This window comes from Pollicipes pollicipes, unplaced genomic scaffold (assembly GCF_011947565.3).
Source record: "Pollicipes pollicipes isolate AB1234 unplaced genomic scaffold, Ppol_2.1 Scaffold_7261;HRSCAF=8764_pilon_pilon_pilon, whole genome shotgun sequence".
In the NCBI taxonomy this organism is placed as follows: domain Eukaryota; kingdom Metazoa; phylum Arthropoda; class Thecostraca; order Pollicipedomorpha; family Pollicipedidae; genus Pollicipes; species Pollicipes pollicipes.
This window is the reverse complement of record NW_023597054.1, coordinates 30,136,686-30,162,804: the sequence shown is the minus strand read 5'-3', so window position 1 is coordinate 30,162,804 and position 26,119 is coordinate 30,136,686. Positions and strand designations below refer to the sequence as shown.

The 26,119-nt window shown below is 58.2% G+C and overlaps 2 protein-coding genes across 2 annotated transcripts in view; both read right to left on the bottom strand.

Annotated features, from left to right (window-relative positions):
* Positions 1-8,707, bottom strand: part of LOC119112597 (uncharacterized protein CG3556) — a 50,233-nt gene extending 41,526 nt beyond the window's left edge. The window contains exon 1 of the mRNA XM_037236817.1: positions 8,674-8,707. The gene's annotated coding sequence lies outside the window, so the exon portion shown is untranslated. The remainder of the gene's footprint in view (positions 1-8,673) is intronic.
* A 1,961-nt stretch (positions 8,708-10,668) lies between these two features.
* On the bottom strand, positions 10,669-26,043 carry LOC119112130 (lissencephaly-1 homolog). The gene is made up of 7 exons (XM_037236162.1): positions 25,898-26,043; positions 17,245-17,401; positions 15,017-15,194; positions 14,178-14,313; positions 13,145-13,300; positions 12,579-12,774; positions 10,669-11,618 (listed from the first exon to the last, which is right to left on the bottom strand). Exons 1-7 carry the CDS (start codon positions 26,039-26,041, stop codon positions 11,545-11,547), a joined length of 1,041 nt encoding a protein of 346 aa, XP_037092057.1. The 5' UTR covers positions 26,042-26,043; the 3' UTR covers positions 10,669-11,544.
* Between the last annotated feature and the right edge of the window lie 76 nt (positions 26,044-26,119).

Sequence of the window (26,119 nt, the reverse complement as noted above, 5' to 3'; positions counted from 1 at the left end):
CCCGTCGTCCCCGGCCGAGCGGTGGTGCGGTCCGGCCCGGTGCCCTCCCGTCGTCTCCGGCCGAGCTGTGATGCGGCCCAGCCCGGTGCCCTCCCGTCGTCTCCGGCCGAGCTGTGATGCGGTCCAGCCCGGTGCCCTCCCGTCGTCTCCGGCCGAGCTGTGATGCGGTCCGGCCCGGCATCCTCCCGTCGTCTCCGGCCGAGCTGTGATGCGGCCCAGCCCGGTGCCCTCCCGTCGTCCCCGGCCGAGCGGTGGTGCGGTCAGGCCCGGCATCCTCCCGTCGTCTCCGGCCGAGCTGTGGTGCGGTCCGGCCCGGTGCCCTCCCGTCGTCCCCGGCCGAGCGGCTGGTGTGGTTACCCGCTGCCAGCTCCGCGCAGTGCCGGGTGGATCTGGATGCAGGCCGGCTCTTCAGAGAGGGCTTTCCGAGAGGCTATTTGTGTTGCGTCGTGGGGTAAACACAGCGGCGGCGATGCGGGGGCGATAACAGACTCACGAGTTAAGGCGGGCTGTATAAAGTGGACGGTGGCGGTGGACGGCAAAGCGTACTGCAGGCGATGGTGACGATGGACAGTAAAGCGCACCGGGCAGCGTTTAAAGTGAAGAGAGGGTGTCCAACAGGAGGGAAGGCACTAAAGAGGGTATCCGACATGTGCGCATGGCCCATTTTTATAGGTGTCTACTGCACAGATACTCAACCTTGGTGTAGCATTCTGCAACGTTATGATCTCCTCTGAAAGAACATTAAAACAAAGCTGTGGCTGAGTTACACAAGTAAGTATATATCCTTACCTGTTAGAAATATAGAAATATAATATATATATATATATATATATATATATATATAATAAAATAAAAACGAACGATCGCAGCGAAACGGAATTTGTAGTGCCTGTTCATCTATCAATGTGGCATCATTTGTGCAAATTGGATGTTTTGGCCCTCTAAGATCAGCTACCCAGGTCAGGTCAAATAGATCATCCCTCAAATATTGACCACATCTAACTTTTCGTGGGTTATTTGCCAGTGTTCAACTTTATTTAAGTTACAGGACATGGTAGTACATTAGGATTTTTATCTTTCTTCAGAAAATGCAAGGTCGGTGACCTAAAGACAGGTAATTTTCTGCTATTCTTGTAACTAGTGCAAATTTGTACGCATTTTTGTGTAGTGCTGTTGTTTGTACCTGAAAAAAGTGCTAACTTACATGCACAACCATCATATGACCACAGAACTCATACCCTTGGCTCAGATCATGACCTATCGCTGTCGGTACCTTTTGCAAAACACGTGCTGAGCTGAAAATAGTCAGTAGTGTGAGATAATTTTTGACGCAGAATTCCGGTGCTCCAGTGAAAAGATGTTGTGATATCTTCTCATGCATAAGGAGGCCAAGATAGGTCGTGTGAGGACATGCAAGATCACATGAAGCCATCCAAAGTCAACGACCTATGTTACCAGTAGCGGAGAGGCTGGATGAACGATTGCAATGCGTGTGGCCAGCCCCGTGTCGTGTTGTGATTGGTGACGTCTAGTTGCATGCACGAACGCGCAAGTCTCGGTTTGTTACAGTACATTACCAAGCGTCGAAAGAACTACGCATAATGTAGATAACAGCTATGTGATGTTCAGTGGCTGTAGGTATACAATACATCATTTCTAACCACAGAAAAAAAAAACATTTTACTGGTCTCACTGACCCGGTCAGCACTTAAGAGTTTTCATTTGAATGATTTATGACTTTGACCTCAGTTGACTTCAAATGTCCTCTACGTCACCTTAACATGGTATTCCTGGGTGTGGGTTTTTTAAATCCCAAAGCTGCATCTGATAAAACAGACTTAGTCGGAAGCACATTGTGAAGAAAAGTATCCTTCTTGCAGGCTTCTGGTACAGCAATTTTGACGGTGACCTGATCTGACCCGATCCATATGGTGGAACAGAAATGGTCGGAATGGACTCTTTACAGTCGTAATGTCTATTCTGCACCCTCAATGTCCGTCACGACGCGCTAATATAGGTTTTAACTGCATCTATCGGTGCGACCGTTTATGACCTTTGTGGTCTCTGGTGACCTCACATTTAAACCAAGGTAAACAATAAGTGTGTATTCCGCCTTATATGGCATCTGGAAGCTTGAAGTCCCAGGGGGAAGTCAACTCCCCCTGTCCGGGCGTGCTTGTCTCAGACCTTCCGCTCGGGCGCGGTCGTCTCAGATTCCCCGCTCGGGCGTGCTTGCCTCAGACCCCCGCTCGGGAGCGGTTGTCTCAGACTCCCCGCTCGGGAGTGCTTGTCTCAGACCCCCCGCTCTGGCGCGGTCGTCTCAGGCCCCCCTCGAGCACGCTCGTCTCAGATCCCCCGCTCGGGCGCGGTTGTCTCAGACCCTCCGCTCGGGCGCGGTTGTCTCAGACCCTCCGCTCAGGCGCGCTTGTCTCAGACCCCCGCCCGGGCGCGCTCGTCTCAGACCCCCGCTCGGGCGCGGTCGTCTCAGACCCTCCGCTCTGGCGTGCCTGTCTCAAATCCTCCGCTCGGGCGCGGTCGTCTCAGACCCTCCGCTCGGGCGCGCTTGTCTCAGACGCTCGTGCGCGGTCGTCTCAGACCCCTCGCTCGGGCGCGGTCGTCTCAGACCCTCCGCTCTGGCGTGCCTGTCTCAAATCCTCCGCCCGAGCACGGTCGTCTCAGACCCTCCACTCGGGCGCGCTCGTCTCAGACCTCCGGCCGGGTGCGGGTCAGGCATGTCAAGCGCCAGTTGCGACTCGCGCTGGATCTCACCTCCGTGTTCAAACGGTGACTACCGCTTGCACTTAATGTTGTGAAGGCAAGACGTCGCAGGGAGCCAAACCCCACAAGAAGGACCAGTGGTGAGCCGCGATGGTGCTGGTGCGGCCTGACAACTCGCGCAAGTTCAACGCACTGTAGGCGGGTGCATTGGACTTTTGAGCGCCTGGCGCCCAATGTTTCCCCTGCTACAGACAGACCAGGAGGGAGACCAAGAGCAAGATTATATTAATTTGACATTTGCGAGGATATGCAACATTAGTTCGGCCGTCAAGGGTATACTGCCAATGCCGACCTGTCGATGTTGTTCTGTTGTCAGTGTTGTTCTAAACGGGTCTGACACTTTTGAGGGGACGGAAAACACACAACCTGACACACACAACCTTGGCACATACGACCTGGCACGTGATGCGATGGCAACTGGATGATTTAACGTGGCAAAGCGCGTGTTCAACACTCATTGTGCATTGGACACGCGCCAGTGCTTCGGCCGCACCAACACCATCATCACTCCCCACCCGTCTAATTCTCCAGATTGAACTCAGTGCGACGTCTCACTTTTCCCCAAGGTGAAGTTTAACCCGCAGGGTCGCTATTTCAACACCGTGGAGAAGATCCAGGCTAAATGGCAGATGGTTCTTGACGCGCTCAAAGAACAGGACTTTCGGGAAGCGTTCCAGCATGGCAAAAACACTAGGAGCAGTGTATTGAGGCATAAGGCGACTTTTTGGAGGGATGATAGCCGAGTTTTGAATGACGCACGTAGACTGTTTTTCATATACTTTCAGAGCCACTTGAGCACGCCTCGTATATATTACATATCTATACATGCCACATCCAAGCTCCCATCTCTCCCATCTCTCCCATCTCTCCCATCTCTCCCATCTCTCCCATCTCTCCCATCTCTCCCATCTCTCCCATCTCTCCATCTCTCCCATCTCTCCCATCTCTCCCATCTCTCCCATCTCTCCTCTCTCTCTCTCTCTCTCTCTCTCTCTCTCTCTCTCTCTCTCTCTCTCTCTCTCTCTCTCTCTCTCTCTCTCTCTCTCTCTCTCTCTCTCTCTCTCTCTCTCTCTCTCTCTCTCTCTCTCTCACACATACACACTTAAGTTTTTGAATATTATGACAACATATTTTCCAGTTATTGTTGGTTCGGTTTGACTTGATATCATTGGTTGGATGACATCGTAGTGTGGCACCAAAAGAGATCGTGAAGAACAGAACCGAACCCCGTACGGCTGGCTTCCCAGACGCGCAGCTTAGCCACTGCACTACCGGTACCCCCACTTGAGAAAGCGATGTTCTAGGAAGCATCGCCCTACTGAAGCAATGGTGCTGCGTCTCTGATCCAGGTTTGGGCATTGGCAGAACAGGCGAGATTTTCCGGCCGATTACATTTGTCACACGCGCGCCAGATTACAAAGCCCCTCACCCGACCGCACGCTCGAATAACGACAGTGTTGTCCCAATTTGCATACGGGGCGGTGGAGTCTGCCTCCAACAGTCGATACTCATAATGATGCTGAAAGTGTTCTAGTCAAAATACGGAGCGGAGCGCAAAATTCGGCGGGCGCAATCAAGCCTCCTTCAAATCGGCTAAAGCCGAACACAGGGGTACAACCACCGCGAGGGCCAAGGCAGTCGCATTTAATATCAATTGCACAATGATGTACTTGGTGTAGTCTCTCATCTAGCGCAGCACGATTGACAAGGTTATGTCTTATTTTTCACTTAAAACGGGTGCCAAAGTTGATTTGATGTGTAAAATCCGCCTATCACAATATCAGGTCATCTGACTGATGGGTGACGAGATATCTTGCGAGGCGTTGTCACAACTTGAGTTGACGTGAATGAGTTGTTAGCTCCGTGGCACCTATGATCATACAGGAGATAGTATCAACGCATATATTTTTGAGACCCAAAAAATCGCAGATTGGAACTGAAAAATGAACATACACATGGGTCATTTCGGAAAAGTGATCTCCTAAACTATGTTACAGGCCATTGTTTCAGCTTCGCACAATATCCGGTTGTAATTTAACTTATATTTTATTGTTGATTTCTAGACTTGGGCGAAGAAAAATGAACTACAGTACGGTGCTAAATGTACCCGTTGTTAACTAGCTTCTGTTTGACGCTCTTGAGTACCACATGCAAAAGATCATAGTTTGACCATGCATGAAATGTCCCAAAGGCAAAGGCTTTAACAACGTCTTTGTAGTATATTAGGGAATTTACTGCGGGATTCATTGTATACGTTAGACATCAGAGGGTTTCCGATGTTCAGATGTAACGAAAGACTTCCCCAGTGCCTCCACAAATGACGTAACACTCCCCAGGGCCTCCACAAATGACAAAACACACTTTCTGGGGCCTCTTTAAATGCATCTAGGAAGAGAAGTAGAAGGAAGTGGCGTCTCACACAGGTAGAGGACAAACAACGTTTCCTTTCGTTGGCCTCTCATCGACTCCTGACAGCCTCGGGCACTCTTACCGTGCCTTTACCGTTACCGTTACAATTCTCTTACCGTTACAATTTCACACTTTGTTCGTGCTCTCTCGTCAAACGATGCGCTTGCTCCAAATGTTCCTTCTGAGACCGTGCTAGTCGTGCTGGCTTATAGCCAATACGCATACAGCTAACGGGTACAGACCGGTCATGCATCAAACCGTCTATCAATCATAATCATGTCAAACCAGTCTGAAGCGGATGCAAAATTCGAACACGATTCGAAAATCACCACAAGCACAGCGGCAGACAGTACTGGAACGCCAGTACTACGCGACCTATCGCACGATAAAAATGCTAGTAAGCTGGCAGCGCACATATTTCATACTCCCCAGAGAAAACGAAGATTTACGTTTGGTTACCGTATCTTAACGAACGTTATGGCGGGTGGACCAGCGTACCCGCTGACGGCCCGACCTCAACGGCGGCCTCCATGATGCAGCGAACCTGTGATGGCTCAAACATGTGTGTTTACTCGAGAGCCTGACGCGGAACCGTCGAACGACGCGACATCTGCGCCACCAGAAAATCCACAAACTCACTCACCAGCTCACGCTTATGCGAAGCCCGGCACCCAAGTAGTTATGCTCGCTCATTATAGACATCGGGAGCATACTTGCTTCAAATCTACCCCGCCAGCGATGCTCTTATTTCTTTGCGCGTTGGGAAGCACCATATAGGGACGCAGGTCGACCAAGTGCACTAATGGTGCCGTCGCAGCCCATCTCCCCCCCCCCCCCCCCGACCCACACATGCCGCAGGGAGACGCCCGTCAAGACCAAGCGCCCTCGCCGGCCGCGGCTCTCATATAACATCGGCCTAATGACCTGAGTCAGCCTAATTGTCTCATTAGTCACAATGCAAATGTGGGATTAAACGTGTCGCCGAATAGGTCTGCGGGCACAACAAAAAAGAGCCGCCCTTGGCTGCAGCGAACGCTTCTCCACCAGCTGGCTAATGCCTAGATTTGCAGCATAGCCGCGGAATTGTTACAGCGATAATGTCACGCCGCGCGAGGCGGTGTTGCCAGGTCGTTGGGCCTGTACTGTGTGGGAGAACCTCTCCCAAGTGCACAAACCCACCGTAGAGTGGGTTTGTGCACATGTGACCCTGTAGAGTGCTGGCCACGCCTGAGCAAGGATTCACGGCGATACCCCGGCCTATTGAGCACCGCAGGATGCACCAGCGCGCGCCTACCGGCGTTAGCTAATTAGTGGATCGCAATGCAAACAGCGCGCCCTAATCTGCATCATCAATTGGGTTAGCCCATCGGCAGGGACGTGCATGCGTTGCCCAGTAGGCCTTTGCAACGCGATCAATTCCATACCGTTCGAGAGACCTTGTCTTTTCAATGTTGCATTCAGTAGCCACGTTATACCTTTGCTACACCTAGCATATATGTATATATATATATATATATATATATACATACAAATATATATATATATATATATACAAATATATATATATATATATATATATATATATACAAATATATATATATATATATATATATAACTCTAGTAATATGTAGCATACTTTCCCTCTCCCTCTCACTCTCTCTCTCTCCCTCTTTCTGCATTCAATGCAACGCTTAGTCCTCTTGCGATAACGTACCAACAAACACTCCTATAACTAAATTACAAGGATGCTAAGTTGGACATTGCTTGCCGGGAACCCAAAGGCTTTGTTGGGGACAAGCCCTTGCCTGCCTCACTGACGCATTTCCTCAGTTCCCACTTTCCAGGGAGAGTCGGAAGTGCAGGGAGTGCCGCCGATCCCTGGCATCCGTGATATTCCATTACGTGATTAATATTTTCTCGGTCCATTCACTAGTGCGCTTGATTGGTTTCCGTCACCGAGCCGAGAAATGGCGAGCTAGAGCCGCCCAGGGGCTTAGATCGGCAGAACCGGCAGCCTTGAGTCCCGGCCATGCTCGGACCCTGCCCCCTTGTGACGCGTCGCCGCAACGGCAATAATAAGGGGCCTGAGATCTCACCAGCGGGACAAACAGCGTCATTGGCGGCCGCGCTTTGTCGGTGGAAATCCCACAGCGTTCTCCGGCTTAACGCGCAGCGGGCAATATTCGTGCCCGGCAACACTTAAACGAGCGGTTGCTGCTCTGAACTGGAAACTCCGACCACAGTTCACATATCATTCGACCATATTAGCATCGGTCATTGTTCTGACGCGTAATCCGACGGTGTTACGGTGTTCGTTGCATGCAGCGACCAACAATTTATCAAGCACAGCATGTCAGTTCGTGAAAAATCATCGACCTCATATCAGTCGCGACGCTCTAGGGCGTTGCAAAAGGCGATAATATTGCATTTTCTCGTGTTAACTTATTGCACCTAGTGGGTAAGCAATGCGCGCAATAGTATATAGTACTGCCTGCGCGACATATTATATGAGTCGTGTACTATAATGTGTGTTGTCCACTTCGTCCCAGTACTTTCCATGTTACGTCACCGAAGACCAAAAGGGAGATCAGCGGCATGAAATACGGCTGGATGGCTCCATTGGCACCGTGACGATTCCCGTCGTCGTAGCTGTTTTCAATGATGTCACTCCCACTGGACGACCCCTTGCAGCAGCATGTCATAAATGTATCCAAGCTATTTCTGGGCAGCACTGACTGGGCAGAAGGCTTCGGTCCATCAGTAATTGACGATGTAACTAATTAATGCTGCTAAATCCGGGAATAGCATACCCGCCTGGTATAAATTCGAACGTATTTTCTGCTCTCAGAATTGGCCGCATAATTGCGGGCACCGTCGAGCAGTGCAGCTCATGCACGCGCGACGCGTAACGTAACATAAGTGACGGTTGTTAAGCGCATTACAGCTTTGATAATATGGCCCACGAATTCCACCGACACAGAAAGGACTAACTAGCAAAGCGATAGGCGACCAAACCAGACGTGTGCTCGACCCAGATATGCACTCGACTCCAGATGAGCATAGTTGACTCGAGCTCAGATTCCAACACCAGGACTCCCATTACTTAGCATGGGGGGATCAGTAACGCTTAGGTAACGTTCTATCTTAATTTGGAAGCGGACCGGGCGGTTGTTTTAATCCTGAAGGCATGCGTATGTGCCGCGCTGCGAGACAAACGTATGTCGGGCGCATCGCTCCAGACTTGAGAAACCTCCTAATCGACGCCAAAACTTGGAAAATTCGGCACGCATGAATTTCTCCCGCACCCTCTGCAGCTAACCCTTTACCACAAACACAACACTGAGACATGACCACAACCAGCAGTCACCGGATCACCTCAGCACAGGCCGTTCCGACCGACGCTGTAGACACAACGCCAGGGCCGTCCGACCGGACGCGGCCGCTGTTTCGTACCGGCGGCCTCCGACGGAGCCGCAGCGTACGTACCGGTGGTGGGGACGCCGCCGGCAGCGGTGTGCGGCCTCCGTCGTCTCCAGCCGCGGCCTCGCCGGCACACTGCGGTCGCCGGCCGGCCGGCGCGGCTCGGAGGTCGATGCAGATGGCGCTGGCGCCGCGACCAGACGCCGCCCCAGGCAACAGGTGCGACGGCGGCGCCGTCTGGCGGTGACCTGGCACACTGCCCACCCAGTAGCGTCAGAACGACGTTCGGCTGACCGAGACCTCGGGCTCGGGCGCCACATCTCCACCTTCCGGTGTGAGGACCTCGGATACCATTCCCAAGCATCCCGCTTTCAACCACGAATGTGGTTTTCCTCTGCTATTGGATGATTTGCCCTCCTTTGCCTCAGTGCGGGGCTTTGTGACCCACGCCCCGGTGGACTGACCGGAAGAATCAGCGCAGGCCCCTCGCGCCGCTCCGTCGGCCAGCCGTGCAGCTCCCTCCGCCCCCGCCCCGCCGCGGACGCCGCCAGGTACGCGGTCCGGCCCCGCCGCTGACCGGCTCTGATCGGAACCCTGTCCGCCCGCCCACGCCGGCTGCAGTCCGTCGCCGGTGGTTAAGCGTCAGACGCCGGCGAAGCCCCGGACCGGGACTCTCCGTCGGAGCTGATCTCCGGCGCCGTCGATTATCCCGTTAGCCGTCCCTGCGGAGCGCCTGTTGGCGGCCGCGGTTCAGCGGCCGAGTCTGAGAAGGCCCCGCGCAGAGACCGGCAGGAGGCTGGCAGCCGAGCTAGTCACTCATCACTGACACTCTCCACCTATGGAACGCCACAGAATTTGTCGCATGTCGTGGATTCATGAGTCGCAAGAACTAGCGAAACAGCTCAAGGTGGCGACATGAAAAAATGAGTCCCCGACACTTGTGAACTTTTATTGAATATTTCATGAGACGCGTCCAATTTTGCAACAGAAGCGCGACGAACATCACCCAGAGAAGTCCTCCCCGATTGACAAGAACTGTTCGCCAACTGTATTGTCTGTGTCATACCATGCAATATATGTAACTTAAATGTCGCAGAAATCGGTTGTACTCCCCCTTCCCAGAAGGAAAATGTATGTCTGTCTTCGAAGCAGTGTCGCGAACTAGGACATTCCAGTGCATCGAGATAGGCGCTCTTATTCTGACCGCACCAAATTTCAGTACCCCTGCAGACACCAATTAAACGTGGGTTTTTAATAAAAAAAATTGTCATTGTATTAAATGCTTGATTGACAATGTCGTTCAAGCAACTCTTTCTGACGTCTTGCAAGTTTATTGTGGTCAGCATTAGAACCCCCAGCTCATAATGCCGAAGACAGGAGCTAAATGCAGTTTTGTCAATTCCTATCAAGTAATGCTTCAGTACAAACAACACTGTAAATATGCACACTGAAGGCGGATTCTCTGCATATTGCCCCTTAAATGTATCACAGTTGAAGAATGTAAAGTTCTGGTCGGAAGCGAATGTCTAGCAGACAAAGGCAAAGAAGCAACGACTAAAAACGCAGGTCAGCTTTTTGCGATCTAATCTCACGTCTGGTGCCCCAAGGCTATGCCAAACATTGTGAGAGCGTGGAGGACGGCTCCACGGCAGTCTTGCTGCAGTTTATATCGAACCACGCCGCACCTAGAGACGACCTCGCCTTACCTCCCCATTACATCTCCCAAGATCGCCGCGTTCGTGATGACCCATAGTCGCCTAGTTTTCCAGCAGTATTCGTTATTAATGCTGGTCGTCTGCTGCTTCCACTCCATTCTATAATTCACGACGGCGGCCTGATTTCGCGAGCAAACGATCTGGCGAGAGCGTCGCGCGGGCCGGCCTGCGGCGTCCGACCGGCCGAGCCGGCGTATCGATCCTGTGCGGCCGGCTGACGGGCGGCTCCGCTGACTGTAGCGTGTCGTCTCATCTCACGGTCCTGCGGTGACCACACCGGCCGGGGAGCCGCCGAGGCCCGGGCGGCGACGCCGAAAACACGGGTCAGTCGGGAGCAGCCCTCGTATTGAGACAGGCCAATATCACTATGCAAACAATAGCCGACACCACGACTCGTGAGAGCGTGCAGCGACGCCACCGACGGCCGCCGGCCATCGGCAGGGCCGCGCCGCACGTCCGGGCTCCAGCGGTGTCACTGGGCGCGCAGCACATTTCCGCGAGTGTTCCCAAACAAGACAGCGGGTTTTGCGCGGACAACACCGGGCGTTTGGGCGTGCGGCTGGACAAGCGGGTCATGGGAGCCGGGGTGACTAGGGCGGCCCAGTCAGCCCCGCCCACGACATAGCACATCACTTTCCCTATTCCTGTCCTAGACGGCGCGCAACGCACCGCTCCAAGCCGTCGACACGGCCCTTCCTCTCGCTCACACGGCGCGACTTCCGTCAGCGCGGCCGATGACACGATTCCTGCCCTTCAAAAGCTCACACGATTTACTCCACAGCCAATCAGCGCCCGGCGCAGAAATGCCTTCACAGTCCGCTGTCGTGCCCCCCGGCCGACCGCAGCCGCCCGGTCTGGCCTGAAGGGCGGGCGGGCGGGACGGCTTCGCCAGCGGAGCGGTGGGGGCGACCTCGGTGGCAGCCGCAACAGCAGCGCCGGTCGAGCCCACTCAGAGGGCGGCGAGCTAGAGCGCGGAGCGTGCGAGCAGCTCAGATCACAGTGGACGACACCAACGACGCACTGACCGAAAAGGCAGCAGCGCAGGCCTCGCAAAAAAAAATGCCTAACAGAATAAAGCTTTGCTCTCGTGACGACAACGAAGCACCGCGGCACGCCGTGCGGACGGTGTGCGACACCAAGTGGCGGCGGCGGCGGCGGCGCGCCGACCGACAGGTGCTGTCGGGTCAGACTGCCGCCCAGCCGGAACCGCAGCCACGGCCGCCTAGCGGCACTCCCACACCTTGACCGTCTGGTCGACGCTGCCCGTGACCACGAACGGCGCCGAGGCGTGCATGTCTGGAACAGGGCGGAGGCGCCGGTGTAACGCGGCGTAACGTGGCGCACGACCGGCCGCCACAGCCGGTCGAAAGGCACATGGGCATCGGTGGGGGGGGGGGGGGGGCGGGGGGGGGACGGTGACGCGACTCCCTTATCGTCAGTCACAGGGTCGGTGTCTTTACGTGCTCTGAACAGTTTTGAGACCCTGGAAAACTTGTTCTTAAAAGTTCGACTAGGTGACATGGATCCGGTCTGATTTCATAACCATGAAAGAAGTCAGCAACATTTGCCTCAAGTTTGCCACGTATAGCACACCTCGTTACACTTTAGTTGATGATCCTTCATTAGTTGTTGGAGGTTAATATCAGTCAGCGTGAGGCACACCTCATTTCACTGTCAACCGATCCTTCAGATTTGTTGTAGGTTACAATCAGCTCGCAACGAACAGCAGCATTAGCAATCCCTCTATCCGACATTCTTTATATCTAGTGTGATGCTTTCTTAGGCCTGAGTCTAGCCAGAGGAAAATTCAGATAGTTTCGTGTTATGAGTATCCGAGGAGAGCGTTGGTCTAGGAATGCACTGCGCATGTGGAAAACGCTGCACGGTGCATTGCTGCCTCATGGCAACGAAGTATTCTGCTGGTGTAATATGCCTATGGGTCGTTCATGTCCAGGTGATACATGTCAGGAGTTTGAAATTGTTCTCAACAGACTATGCAATTCACAGATGGAACTTCAATATCAAATGCCCGCCCACGTGTCTGCAACTGTTAGTATATTTACATGTTTTACGGTAACTGGCGTTCTCCACTCTATCTTGTATTGCCATCAGCCTCGTGTCCCGAAACTCAAAACGTGACCTCGCCCGAAAGACCGGCATCACTCGAGACGCGCCACACAGCGAGCCAGCGGGCGCAGTCAGCCAGGGAGGGCCGCGGCCGCTGGCAGCGGCGCCTCGCCGCGCGTGCGCCCTCACCTAGCGACGTGCAGAAGTGCTGGTGCGCCTCGAGCGTGCGGTGGCAGCGCCTGGCCTTGAGGCTCCAGACGCGCACCGTCTTGTCGTCGGAGGCGGACAGCAGGAACTGTCCGCCCGGGTGGAACACCAGCCCGCGCACCCAGTTGTCGTGGCCGATCAGCGTGAACAGACACTGGCCGGAGCCGACGTCCCAGATCTGAGGGCGGCGGCGACGGACAGGCGTCAGTCGCCTCCCGCTGCTGCACTCGCCGGGCGGAGGCCCGCGGCAACGACAAACGTGACGCACAGCGGACCACAGGGCACGCTTTCAACTGCAGAGCAGTGTACCAGGACAGGAGGGCCCTGCACACAGAATTTAAGAAACAAACGAATAACGGAAGCAAGACAATAACACAATCAGGAGTAAACGTCCCTGCACTACACCTCGGGCGCGAGTAGAGGAGCCAGGCTCGTGCCCGGCGGATAACGCGGGCCCGGGCCAGTGCAGGAGTCACGGTGTCATGTCACTGCGACAGGTCACCGCAGGCCCGCAGCGCACGCTGCCCGGCCGCGTGGCGAGGCCACACCTTGATGGTCTTGTCGCGGCTGCCGGAGGCCAGCAGCGGCCCGTGGTGCGGCGACTTCTTCTCGTCGCCGGCCGCGCCCTCGCTGATTTGCGGCCAGGCCGACTGCGGCGCCCAGGCCACACATTCCACCACGTGCTCGTGATCACGCAGCTCCACCTGGGGGAGTCGCTCACGTGAGCGCGGTCGGCACGCCAGCTCGCCTCGGAGGGGCAGGGCACGAGCACGGTGACGGGCAGTCAAAACGCGCTTGGCAAGCGACAGATAACTGAAGCGTGGGTGGAACATACACGGAGCAATAGTGGAAACGAAAATACACAATGTCGTAGGAAAGGCACGAATGTCCATTCCATACATCACCAAACACAGCTGAATTTTAATTCGTTTCAAAACACGTGGAATTTCGACGCGATGCGGCACGTGCCTGGGGTCAGTAGCGCATTAGGCAGATTTTCGATAAAGGGAAGAACCAACGCTCATTTCACAAATACAGAAACATCCCTGCCCGTTGGCAGCATGTTTGTTCTGGTCGTGCAGACGGCAACACGAACACATGTAATCATTCACCCCAGGGGAGAGAGCACGCCGGAGCTGACAGCGGTGGGACAGCCCGACATAACACGGGACCGCACGGGACCGTAAGCGCGTTGAATCGAAAACGGTCGCCTCTGGAGGCTTCCGGCGCCGCCTCGCGCCGACAGCTGGGACAAATTAGCCCGTCCTCCCGCGGGAAATCTCGATTACCACCCGTTGACAGGCCAGCCACAAATTCAGCGGCATGACGGGCGCGACGAGCGGAAGCGAAAAGCTCGGAATATTCAAACTTCCAGGCACGGCCTGAGTACGGTCCGGGCTCGTGAAAATAGAACAGTGCCGCCGGGCCGCCGTCCGGCCGTCATTCTTCACGGCCGAGCCCGAGCCAGACGCCGTCACGGCGCGCCACATTGATCCGCTGCAGCCCTGCTGCGGTACCGGCGGCCCGGCCCGCGCCGCAGCAGCGGAGCGGGGCCGCCCCGGCCTCCGCCGGCGCCCTCACCTTGCACTCCTTGGTGTTGATGAGCCACACGCGGACCGTCTGGTCGTTGGAGCAAGACGCCATCAGCTGGCCGTCCGGGTGCACGCGCACCATGCGCACCCACTCACGGTGGCCCGCGAACGTGCGCACGCAGTACCTGCGGCCGGGCGGGGGTTAGCGCCGGCGGCGACGGACAGGACGCCGCCAACGGGTGGCTGGCTGCGGCTCAGACCGTCCCTTGGACATGTTCAGAGGCGCGACGTTCCCAACGAAGGGAAAATAACGGACCTACTTCACGTTCAGCTTCTTACTAACACAACTCCCCATACGAGCACACAATCTTTATACAGGCCCGAATGTCAACACCTTGATCGCGTCCCCAAGCCGTAACCCGAACAGTGGCCTTTCACGGCCGGGAGAGCGCGACACAGGAGCTGGGTCCATTTCACAAAGCCGCTCAGGGCTTCGGCTGGCTTTCCGCAGATTCGGCGGCCGAACCGCGATGACTGCGATAAGTCCCGGCCGGAACTGCCGGTCTTCAGGCGCGCGGCCGCCGCCATCCCAGCAACGACCACCGGCTAACGGGATCTGAGGCCGGCCGACGACTTATCGGCCGGCGCCGGCGCCCTGCCCCCGGCCCTCGCCCGGTAGCAGTCCCCCCCCCCCCCCGTTACATGGAAAGGTGACACCCCGCCCAGGCCGTCACATAGGAACACCTCCAATGGGACGTGGAGGGGGACGCCCCGCCCAGGCCGTCACCCAGTAACACCTCCAATGGGACATGGAGGGGGACGCCCCGCCCAGGCCGTCACCTAGTAACACCTCCCGTGACAAGGAACGGTCGTTGTTCCGGCTCTCACCCGGTGGCCACTTCCCACATTTTGATGACCTTGTCGCGGGACGAGCTGACGATGAAGTCGCCGGCCGGCAGGAAGGTCACGCTCGACACGTTGTGGTCGTGTCCGTGCATGGTCTTGATGCACTCGTAGTGGCCGCTGAAGCTCCACAGCTTGACCGACATGTCGGCACTGCACGACACTGCGCGCACGGGCCGACCCGTTCAGCGGCGTCAGGCCACAGGCGCCCACGCAGCCGACATGTCGGCACTGCACGACACTGCGCGCACGGGCCGACCCGCCCAACGGCGTCAGGCCACAGGCGCCCACGCACCCGACATGTCGGCACTGCACGACACTGCGCGCACGGGCCGACCCGTTCAGCGGCGAGAGGCCACAGGCGCCCACGCACCCGACATGTCGGCACTGCACGACACTGCGCGCACGGGCCAACCCGTTCAGCGGCGTCAGGCCACAGGCGCTCACGCACAGGTGCAGTTTGTAAACAGGAGCATTCAAGTTTCACGTCATCAAGGAAAGATCGGGGCACAGCTTCACGTGAGCGCTTACGGCCTGCCTGCCGTGAACCGGCAGCACGTGACATTACAACCAACGCTGGGGGGGGGGCAGTGATCGCCCGCGAGACCCAACCCCGCCGGACGGGACCTGTGCCGCGGACGTGCCGAGCCCGCCTCGGCCAAACACCTGGTCGCCTCCGGTCGACTACGGGCCTGTACCGCGGTCCGACAATTGAGCGTTATTGAACGTCGGACGGCAATTTCAGCCCTATCGGTTCGGTGGGCTGGCGGCTCCGCGGAAAGGGTGATTAATGGTGAAACTGTGCCACGCAATCTATACCGAGCTCGGCCAACTTCAGGCGCCGCCCGGAAACTCGCGAGTTATCGCAGAAAACTCAGGAGTTACGGCCAGAGCGACGCGGGGCCCATTCAGATTCAACAACTGGGTGCCTGCCCATGAAGCGGCGCGCCAGAACTCGTCAGGACGGGCTGTCTACCCAGCGCTAGCGACGAGGCCCGCAGAGGGGCAGGGCTACCCAAGAACGGCAGGGCAGGCTGGTCAGAGGCCCGGGGCGCAGCTGAATCGCGGGCCGCCATTTGTGTTCCGCTACTCTGACGTGGGTGCTGATGTGGTGCTCAGAACAGCGTCATGACGCTCCGAGCTGGCCCGCGCTCTCCACCCGCGCCAGCGACAGAGACTGGCCGCGTGAAGCACGGCAGGAGCCTGTGAAGCGACATCATCACTTCACCAGCGCCGGCCGGTCCGATGAGTGACGCAGCGCTGGGTCAGCGGCCAGGCCGCAGGTCAGCGCCGGAGCCGCAGGCGGACACCAGCCACGCTCCGGCCTGGCGCGGACGCCACTCTGTCAGCCCCGCCGCTCGCGCAAACCACGTGTCGGGGATATTCAGCACAACCGTGCACACTCCCCCAGCCAAAACGGTCTTCCACTTCATGCTGATGTGAAACTGGTCACGCCCAGCTGTCTCGGGACCGCACGTCCGCCTCCCCCACGGTACAGGCCGGGATCCGGGGGCGCGAGGAGGGTACCGCACGTCCGCCTCCCCCATGGTACAGGCCGGGATCCGGGGGCGCGAGGAGGGTACCGCACGTCCGCCTCCCCCACGGTACAGGCCGGGATCCGGGGGCACGAGGGTACCGCACGTCCGCCTCCCCCACGGTACAGGCCGGGATCCGGGGGCGCGAGGAGGGTACCGCACGTCCGCCTCCCCCACGGTACAGGCCGGGATCCGGGGGCACGAGGAGGGTACCGCACGTCCGCCTCCCCCACGGTACAGGCCGGGATCCGGGGGCACGAGGAGGGTACCGCACGTCCGCCTCCCCCACGGTACAGGCCGGGATCCGGGGGCACGAGGAGGGTACCGCACGTCCGCCTCCCCCACGGTACAGGCCGGGATCCGGGGGCACGAGGAGGGTACCAGACGTCCGCCTCCCCCACGGTACAGGCAGGGATCCGGGGGCACGAGGAGGGTACCAGACGCCCGACTCCCCACGGTACAGGCCGGGATCCGGGGGCACGAGGAGGGTACCAGACGTCCGCCTCTCCACGGCACAGACCGGGCTCCGAGGGCACGAGGGGAGCCGACGGCGGACAAGTCGCAAGCGCCGGCCACGAGTCACCAGTCAGGGATCACAGGTCACGACCTCGGGTCACAGGTCACTGATCACGACCTCGGATCACAGATCATGGGTCAGGAGCGGCCGGTGGCACGTACCCAGAAAGCTGCCCGTGTGGTCCAGGGCGATGTCCTGTACGCTGTCCGTGTGACCCTTGAGCGTGCGTTCGTAGTCGCCGCTCTCGTAGTCCCACACCTTGATGGTGGCGTCCTCGCTGGCCGACACCAGCAGGCTGTAGACGGGGTGCAGCAGCACCTGGCGACAACGGCGGCAGCGACATCGGCATCAGCCGGCGCACAGGACGGCCCTCGCCTCAGTCACGCGGCATGTGTCACGGTCTAGCGCCGGCCACACGTGAACGGCCGCTGGGACAATGTAAACATGCCTAGCCTGACCGTGTTCGTGGCAGGCCATGCGGACTTTGTTTTCTCAGCCAGCCCGCGCAAAGCCTCGAGTATATTTTAGAAGACACAGCACGTGCGTCACGAAACCGCTTCTCTGACGATCGCCGACGCTTGTCACCTTCCAGACCGCCAGGAAATCAAGAACATGAGCGGGCAAAAGGGGCAATGGCATGGATTTTCGGACTCGGACTGTTTGGTCCTACAGAATCTGACCTGAAAAGATCCTGCTAGTTAAAGATCCTCAAATGAAAAGATCTTGCTGTTTAGACGAGAGTGCTAAATGAGCAGAAGGACCAACTTGCCGGAAATATAATAAATCACGGCGTCGTGAGACGTGGCAGTTGATGCAGTTGTGATTTTTGCCTTCCGTAACCTGTAACTAGAACTGAAGACCTCAGATTCCGAAGAAAAACGAGTTATTGCGCATCGCGCTGGAAAGGAAAAGACACAGCAACCGTCCGCCATTCTCAACGATCTTCAGACACCTTCTAAATGGAATGAATCGAGGTCAGAACAACTTTGTATGGGGGCTTACTCCGGTACTAAAACATTACGGGAAATGCAGGTCCCGCAGTGACGTCACAGCAACCTGGACACGACACAGACGCTATCAACAAACTCGTACTGGCGCTGAACGTCCCCGGACAGTGACGAATGGGTGACAAACGTGAATGTCTGAGGATTACACGGGTGGGAGCACTCACTTTGGACGAGTTTACTACATAGGCGCCCCATTTCAAATTTATTTTATCATGCTTTTGCTCGCGGTGGCGTATATTCTATCGGCCGGATTGTTTGCTCACGCGATATGAAAAATGCACGCTATCGTGGCACCATTCCTGAAATGCACGTTGGTGCCGGACGAATTCGTGCGGCTCAGTGTTTGACCTCTATCTAAGACATAAGATGAGACTCGCTGGACATGACGGCCAGTTATCAACGCAGCGATGCGTTACCAGTAACATTGATACGAGAACAATGCATGGAAAAAACTGATTTCAAGACTGGATTTGCCCAACCCCTTTTGGTGAAACGATCCCAGGCCCAGCAAATAAAGCCACATGCCATTCACCCTGCACAAAGCATGCCTTGCTTTCAGCTTCGACTGTTCTTTGGCATTGATGTAGGATAACAACATCCCAGGGTGCGTCTTCCAAACGTCGTCCCAAGGTAGAGCACACAAAGCTCCATTAGTACGCAAACTATGGCAAACACGGCGGCGATCTTGCAAAAGTGCTCGATCTCCTCGATCTTACCAGACGGCAAATAACCCCGGGGACGGCAGCAAACAGTTATCACGTCCTCAGTGTCCCGCACGAGCTCACCCTGCCGGTCCGCGCCTACGACCATCAGGTCTGCGCGGCGACCGTCCGGCTGGCCCAGCTCCGGCCGCCGGTCACGCCCGACACGGAGGCGGCGGCGCTGCCCCGCCCCGAGGCGCGATCCGCGGCCACTCCCCGGGGACGGCCGCCGCTAATGGACACACAGACGACTGTCACAGCCAGAAGCGGCCGGCTGGCTCCCGGGGGGCGGCCGCGGCGCAGCCGGAGACGCCACCGCGGCCCAGGTAACCGCCGGCGGCCGCCCGGACCGGCGGCGAGACGGACAGCGGCGGGCTCTGCGTGTCTAGCTCCCGCCGGGCCGTCACAGCGAGGCCACGCACCCACACACAGACGGCGATGGGGAGTGCCTCCGCTCAGCGGCCAGCGGTAACGCAGAGGAACCAGCGCCCGCGACAGACCAGGGGAGGCGACAACCCCGTCCCAACCCGACCCGGGGTAAAAGCTCTCACGGACTACCCGACTCACAGCAGACCCGGAGCGGAAGGCACGGGACAACCGTTCCACACCCGATCCGAGCTCTCGCGGACTACCCGGCCCGCAGCGGACCCAGAGCGGGGAGGCACAGAGCACCAGTCCCACACCCGATCCGGGCTCTCCCGGACTACCCGGCCCGCAGCAGAGCCGGAGCGGAAGGCACAGGGCACCAGTCCCACACCCGATCCGAGCTCTCCCGGACTACCCGGCCCGCAGCAGAGCCGGAGCGGAAGGCACAGAACACCAGTCCCAGCTCGACCGGAGCTCTCACGGACTACCCGACCCACAGCGGACCCAGAGCGGGAGGCACAGAACACCAGTCCCAACCCGACCCCGCGCCGAGCTCAATTTCCGGACGGAGGAGCCACGGCGACCGCAGCCAATTCTGCGAAGCCGGCGGCGGTGTATTACCAAGCCCGACTCGCACAGTTCATCACCGCCGCCCGCCCCGTCATGAGCGCGACGGCCATGGTAATGGGCTGCGATCGATGGCGACGCCGGTGGGCGGCGCAGCTCCCGTCCGAGACATTGTGGCCAGCCTCTTCCGCTGCCTCTCGGTCTCTGCCGGTCTGTCTCCGCCTGTAATTGTCTGATGAGATGTCTATCTGTCCGTTCAATGCGTCCACCTGCGCGTCGATCCCCGCGCCGGTGCATGTGTCGGCGTCGGTTGCGAGCCGTCCTCCCGTGTTCCAGCCCAACCGGCCGGCTGTCGGTCAGGGTCATGAGCCGCCTCCATCGATCCAGCCGGCCGGTCAACATATCGACCTGACATGACCGCCGCTGTCGTCTGGCGGGGGCGGGGCCCGGTCTTGGCGGGCCGCTGGCCCGAACACGGACCGGGCGTCCCACCCGCCGACTCAGGCACCACCGCACACCCCGCGACATCACCCAAGACGGGATCGGCCCCGCCCGGACCGCTGTCGGACTCCGCACGGGTGCGGCCTCGCCTCGTCTCCGCCGAAGCGTCCCCCGCACACGTCACCGGGCCGCCGAGCTCGAACTACGCCCGGCCGGCGGCACCACTCTCAGCTCCTCTTTGGTAAGCCCCGGGTCTAGGGGAGAGGTGGCAATAAGGGGTAGATACATCGTTGGGGTGGGAACGTAATGGTTCGATTGGCCTCATCACAGAACAATGGACTGCAATGGAACACGAATGGCCAACACTTGAAATACAAGGATCATGAGCTGCAATTCAAATGCGGAGGGAACACGCAAGTAAAAAAGCAGTGGCAAGGTCCATGCCATGTTTATTATATGAAGCTTGCGCGATGAAATATACACGTAATTGAATCAAAACATTTGTTGGCTTGCTTCCATCCATCGTTTATGCACATAAAAATGATCAGCAGTGAACATTTTGGCATCAAATGGCCTTTGCTAGGATTTTAGTTAGCACAGAACTGTACAATACCATGCATTCATTTATGAACGCGCATTATTGGTCCATCCGTCTCCTTCACATGCCTTGGCGGTCCGTACAAGATAAGGAACGAAAGGACCTGGGAAACGGCGGAGCCTGCCGTCTTTCACAGCACCTGAAGCAAACATACCTTTCCTCTTATGGATAGTCTGGGATGAGTGCCAAAGACCTCCAACGTTAAAGCACAAAGACATCGTATACCCAAGCACGAACGCTATCCCCGGAACACAAAACACTAGCTCTGTTTTCCATCATCAGTGCGGTGACCATCACACTTCGGAGGGCCCCGATGATGGCTAACTCCTGACAACAGTATGCTACACACCTTGGTTTCTCCAGTGAATATTTTTCACCCAAAATGGAAGGCTAAGGACATGGCAGCACTTCGGAGCCGAAGTTGGATCCTCCGGGAACTTACATCGCGTTTAAATGCACTTTGCCCGAAGGTTAAGAGGTCGAAATCGGTCCCAACCGGCTTAGCACAGCACCCGCCAGGGCCATCTCCACGTCGATCAGCGGGAGAAATCTGACGCGGCCAGGGACATTTAAAGCGGGACCCGCTGACCTGAGGCAGGACCCGCTGACCTGAGGCGGGGCCATCTGACCTGAGACGAGGCCCGCTGACCTGAGGCAAGGCCCGCTGACCTGAGGCGGGGCCATCTGACCTGAGACGAGGCCCGCTGACCCGAGGCAGGACCCGCTGACCTGAGGCGGGGCCATCTGACCTGAGACGAGGCCCGCTGACCTGAGGCAGGACCCGCTGACCTGAGGCGGGGCCATCTGACCTGAGACGAGGCCCGCTGACCTGAGGCAAGGCCCGCTGACCTGAGGCGGGGCCCGCTGACCTGAGGCGGGACCTGGTGACCTGAGGCAGGACCCGCTGACCTGAGGCGGGGCCATCTGACCTGAGACGAGGCCCGCTGACCTGAGGCGGGGCCCGCTGACCTGAGGCGGGGCCATCTGACCTGGGACGAGGTCCGCTGACCCGAGGCAAGGCCCGCTGACCTGAGGCGGGGCCCGCTGACCTGAGACGGGACCTGGTGACCTGAGGCAGGACCCGTTGACTTGAGGCGGGGCCATCTGACCTGAGACGAGGCCCGCTGACCTGAGGCAAGGCCCGCTGACCTGAGGCGGGACCTGGTGACCTGAGGCAGGACCCGTTGACTTGAGGCGGGGCCAGCTGATCTGAGGCGAGGCCCAATGACCTGAGGCGGGGTCCGCTGGCCTGAGACGGGGTCCGCTGACCTGAGACGGGGTCAGCTGACCTGAGGCGGGGTCCGCTGACCTGAGGCGGGACCTGGCGACCTGAGGCAGGACCCGTTGATCTGAGGCGGGGCCAGCTGACCTGAGGCGGGACCTGGTGACCTGAGGCGGGACTCGCTGATCTGAGGCGGGGCCAGCTGACCTGAGGCGGGGCCCGATGACCTAACGCGGGGCCCGCTGGTCTAAGGCAGGGCTCGCTGACCTGGGGCGGAGCCCGCTGACCTGGGGCGAGACCCATTAACCTGAGGTGGGGCCCGCCGAGCTGAGGCAGGGCCTGTTGATCTATAGCCGCTTCCGTCGATCTGTGGCCGGGCCTGCCCGCCTTATTCCTGCCTAGCTGACAGCAGCCCTTGCATGTCTGTGACCCGAATCTGCTGGTCTGAGGCTTGAACCCAATGACCTAAGGCCTGGACCAATTGACCCGAGGCGGAGCCACATTGACCTAAGCGAGGAGTCTCGGGGACCGCTCGCCTGAGGCCGGGTCTTCTGAGCCCAGGCGGCACAGGCTGGCGGACCGCGCCGGCCGTGGTGGCGCCGGCCAGACCAGACCGGCCCGGCCCGTCCCCCGGCTCTGATCGATTTGCGATCGGCCGCCGCGCCGGCCTCTATTAACACTACCGGCGCGCCGGCAGAGATGCGGCGGACCAGACACAGCGCAGGAGCGGCGACAGAGATGCGGCGGACCAGACACACGACCGGAGTGGTAACAGAGATGCAGCGGACCAGACACACGGCCGGAGTGGTGACAGAGATGAGGCGGACCAGACACATGGCCGGAGTAGCGACAGAGTTGCCGTACATGGGACATACATCACTAAGTACATCACTAAGTATCGTCAAGGATGCAGCTGAGCGGACACGGGGGGAGTGGCGGGACAAATGCGGCTGAGTGGACACCAGCGTCGCAGCTGAGCGGACACGGGCGGAGTGGCGGGAGAGATGCGGCTGAGCGGACACGGGCGGGGTGGCGGGCAAGATGCGGCTGGGCGGACACCAGCGTCGCGGCCGAGCGGACACGGGAAGATGTCAGAGATATGACGCGCCGAGCATATATGACTGAGAGTACACAGAATACAGCAGATGCGAATCACATTGAGTGCCAGTAGAGACGCTGCAAATTTTGTCCGCAGAAACGTGGCGCACCTGACATACACGCACGGTTGAACGCCATGCGTTCACATCCCGCGTCCAAAAACACGGATCCGGTGTCGCTAGATGGCGAAGAGGCGGCCATCAGTCTGTAAAAGCTCCACATTCAGTGGGTAGGTTCAGGCGCTCCTGGCGCTGGGCGCTGGCACTGCCGCGCGGCGGCCGGTCAACATCCAACGCCAGACGATAAGCATGCCATGCGTTGGATTATGAATCCCCCCCCCCCCCCCCGACATGCGGGAGGGCCACATCTGGAGGCTCCCTCCCCAGTGAAACTGGAGCTCTCTTCGAGAGCGCCTCGTACTGACCACCCGCCAGTAGCCCCACGGATAAGGAACGCGAGTGCTTGAACACCGTGCACTGCGAGGTGTTTGCATGAGCAGCGGCTTATCAGTGGTGACCATCGGATAAGTCCTGAGGGATTAGGATATCTTGGGTCCCGATAATTGTCTGATTATTTTAAAAGCCCTGTGTTACACAGCAATCGAGTTCATGCCATTGCTCTCGCTAGCATGGCAATGCCGCTCACTTTTGTTTGATAGGGATGCCGAAGGGCCCTGAGCAGAATATCTCAAAGCCGCGGCCGTACCACCGTACGTCCAGCATCCCAGCCGGACATACGGCGGGGACGCTGCCGCGCCTCCGCCCGGTCTGAGGGCCTCGTCAGCGATCGCCATTCTCTGACGACCGGCCACATGCTACTGGCCACCACAAAAACAGAAGAAAAAAACGCTACGGAGAGATCGAATACGCAACGAAAGTTTGTCGAATCGATCACGGGGTGCTCTCCCCTTTTCCAACAGATTTGAACGAGTCGGAGCGAAAACAGCGGCAACGGACGGCGTGCACATATTGGGAGCGGGACATGTGATGGGGCGGCCCACCAGCGGGGCACGGCTCAAACCGCCAGCCGGTACCGTTCGCCTCCCTCTCCGCCAGCGCCAAGGTCAAACATGCACCGCCGGGTCCAATTCAAATATCCGGCCGTTACACCCCTGAAGCGGGCAGAGCTATCTCAAGCGAAGGATGGCGGCGGGTTTACATCGGACGGTACTGTCGCTCCATCACTACACTGAGGGCTACCAGCCTGACAACGTGCCACTGGGCTCCTCCACACAAATGCAGGATCCCAGACGCGCGCATTCACAGAATTCGTGGTGCATTGTCTGGCTCAAACGAGCTGCGCAGAGGCGGTCCAGGGACGCCACGGACAAAAGGACGCCCTCGCCTGGACGCATCATGCTGTAGATGGAAGATCACCGGACTGAATGCCTGCGGCAAGCATATTCGACACCTGAAGCTAGAAGTATTGCGAAACTTCGCCTGTTACGCGGCGACCGCGTGCTGAAGTTGCGATCCATGTTAGCATCATTCAATATCATAGGTTGGATCACTGGCTTAGCTGTCACGTCAAACTTCTGTTTTCCCTGTGCTGCAATGCAAGCTGGTCACCGCCCGCCAGAATGGAATATTAAATGGGAAGAGGGGGGGGGGAGGGGGGGGGAGGGAATGCCACCCACATAGCCATAACCAGTCGCGGTGGTGAGACTAAGAAACATCTTACTCAGAGCTGACATCTGATGATGATTAAACTCAGTGTCCTTTCACGCCGCCCTTGTGGCGTCACTGATCGTCACCTAGCCTCGCGTTCCCGCAGTGATCGACCTTACTGTTCTGTCAGGCATAGTTCATCTACTGGGTGCCCTGTCGTCTGAGAACGGCGCAGCCCCCAGGAAGGGGCCCTCCTGATGATCGTGCGTAGTGTGACCGCAATGTGCGCGTGTTCGGATGAAACCAGTCGCTAGGACCAGGACGACAGGAGAGCAGCATCCCGACAGCGAGTCTAAATTAGATCACAGCAGCTGACAGAACTGGCCTCACCCTGGCGACGGGGGGGTCGGCGAGGTGTCTCGACAGGGTGGGCTTACCCTGGCGCTGGGGGCGCGGTGTCCGGACAGCGGCGCACATTGGACAGGGTGGGCGTTACCCTGGCGATGGGGGCGCGGTGTCCGGACAGGGTGGGCTCACCCTGGTGACGGGGGCACAGTGTCCGACAGGGTGTGCACCAAAACAGGGTGGGCTTACCCTGGCGACGGGGGCACGGTGTCCTGACAGGTGGACTTACCCTGGCGACGGGGGCACGGTGCCTGACAGGGTGGGCTTACCCTGGTGACGGGGCACGGTGTCCTGACAGGGTGGGCTTACCCTGGTGATGGGGGCGCGGTGTCCTGACAGCGTGGCCTTACCCTGGTGACGGGGGCGCGGTGTCCTGACAGCGTGGGCTTACCCTGGTGACGGGGCGCGGTGTCCTGACAGCGTGGGCTTACCCTGGTGACGGGGGCGCGGTGTCCTGACAGCGTGGGCTTACCCTGGTGACGGGGGCGCGGTGTCCTGACAGCGTGGGCTCACCCTGGTGACGGGGGCGCGGTGTCCGGACAAGGAATGCATCAAAACAGGGTGGGCTTACCCTGGTGACGGGGGCGCGGTGTCCGGACAAGGAATGCATCAAACAGGGTGGGCTTACCCTGGTGACGGGGGCGCGGTGTCCGGACAAGGAATGCATCAAAACAGGGTGGGCTTACCCTGGTGACGGGGGCACGGTGTCTGGACAAGGTGCACATCGGGCCAGGGTGGGCTTACCTTGTTGATGGGGGCGCGGTGTACGAACAGGGTGTATATCAGACCAGAATGGGCTTACCCTGGTGACAGGGGCGCGGTGTCCGGACAGGCTGTACTTGTCGGGCGGACGCGGGATCCACTCTGCCGGCGAGCGTTTGGCGCGGGTCGGCGCCCCGGACAGGACCTCACGTTCGTAATCGGCCAGCTTACTCTCCAGCTCCATGTTCTGCCAGGGCATGCCATGAAACATAGCCAACATTCAACAACAAAGGCTATACATTTCCTATATTTTTCATCCTCC

Excerpts from the sequence above, each read along its gene's own strand:
- LOC119112130 (XM_037236162.1), bottom strand. The coding sequence starts at position 26,041 with ATGGAGCTGGAGAGTAAGCTGGCCGATTACGAACGTGAGGTCCTGTCC. Across the intron at positions 13,301-14,177 it reads TCAACACCAAGGAGTGCAAG|GTGGAGCTGCGTGATCACGA; the intron begins GTGAGGGCGCCG and ends CGACTCCCCCAG. Across the intron at positions 12,775-13,144 it reads GCCGCGACAAGACCATCAAG|ATCTGGGACGTCGGCTCCGG; the intron begins GTGTGGCCTCGC and ends CGCCGCCCTCAG.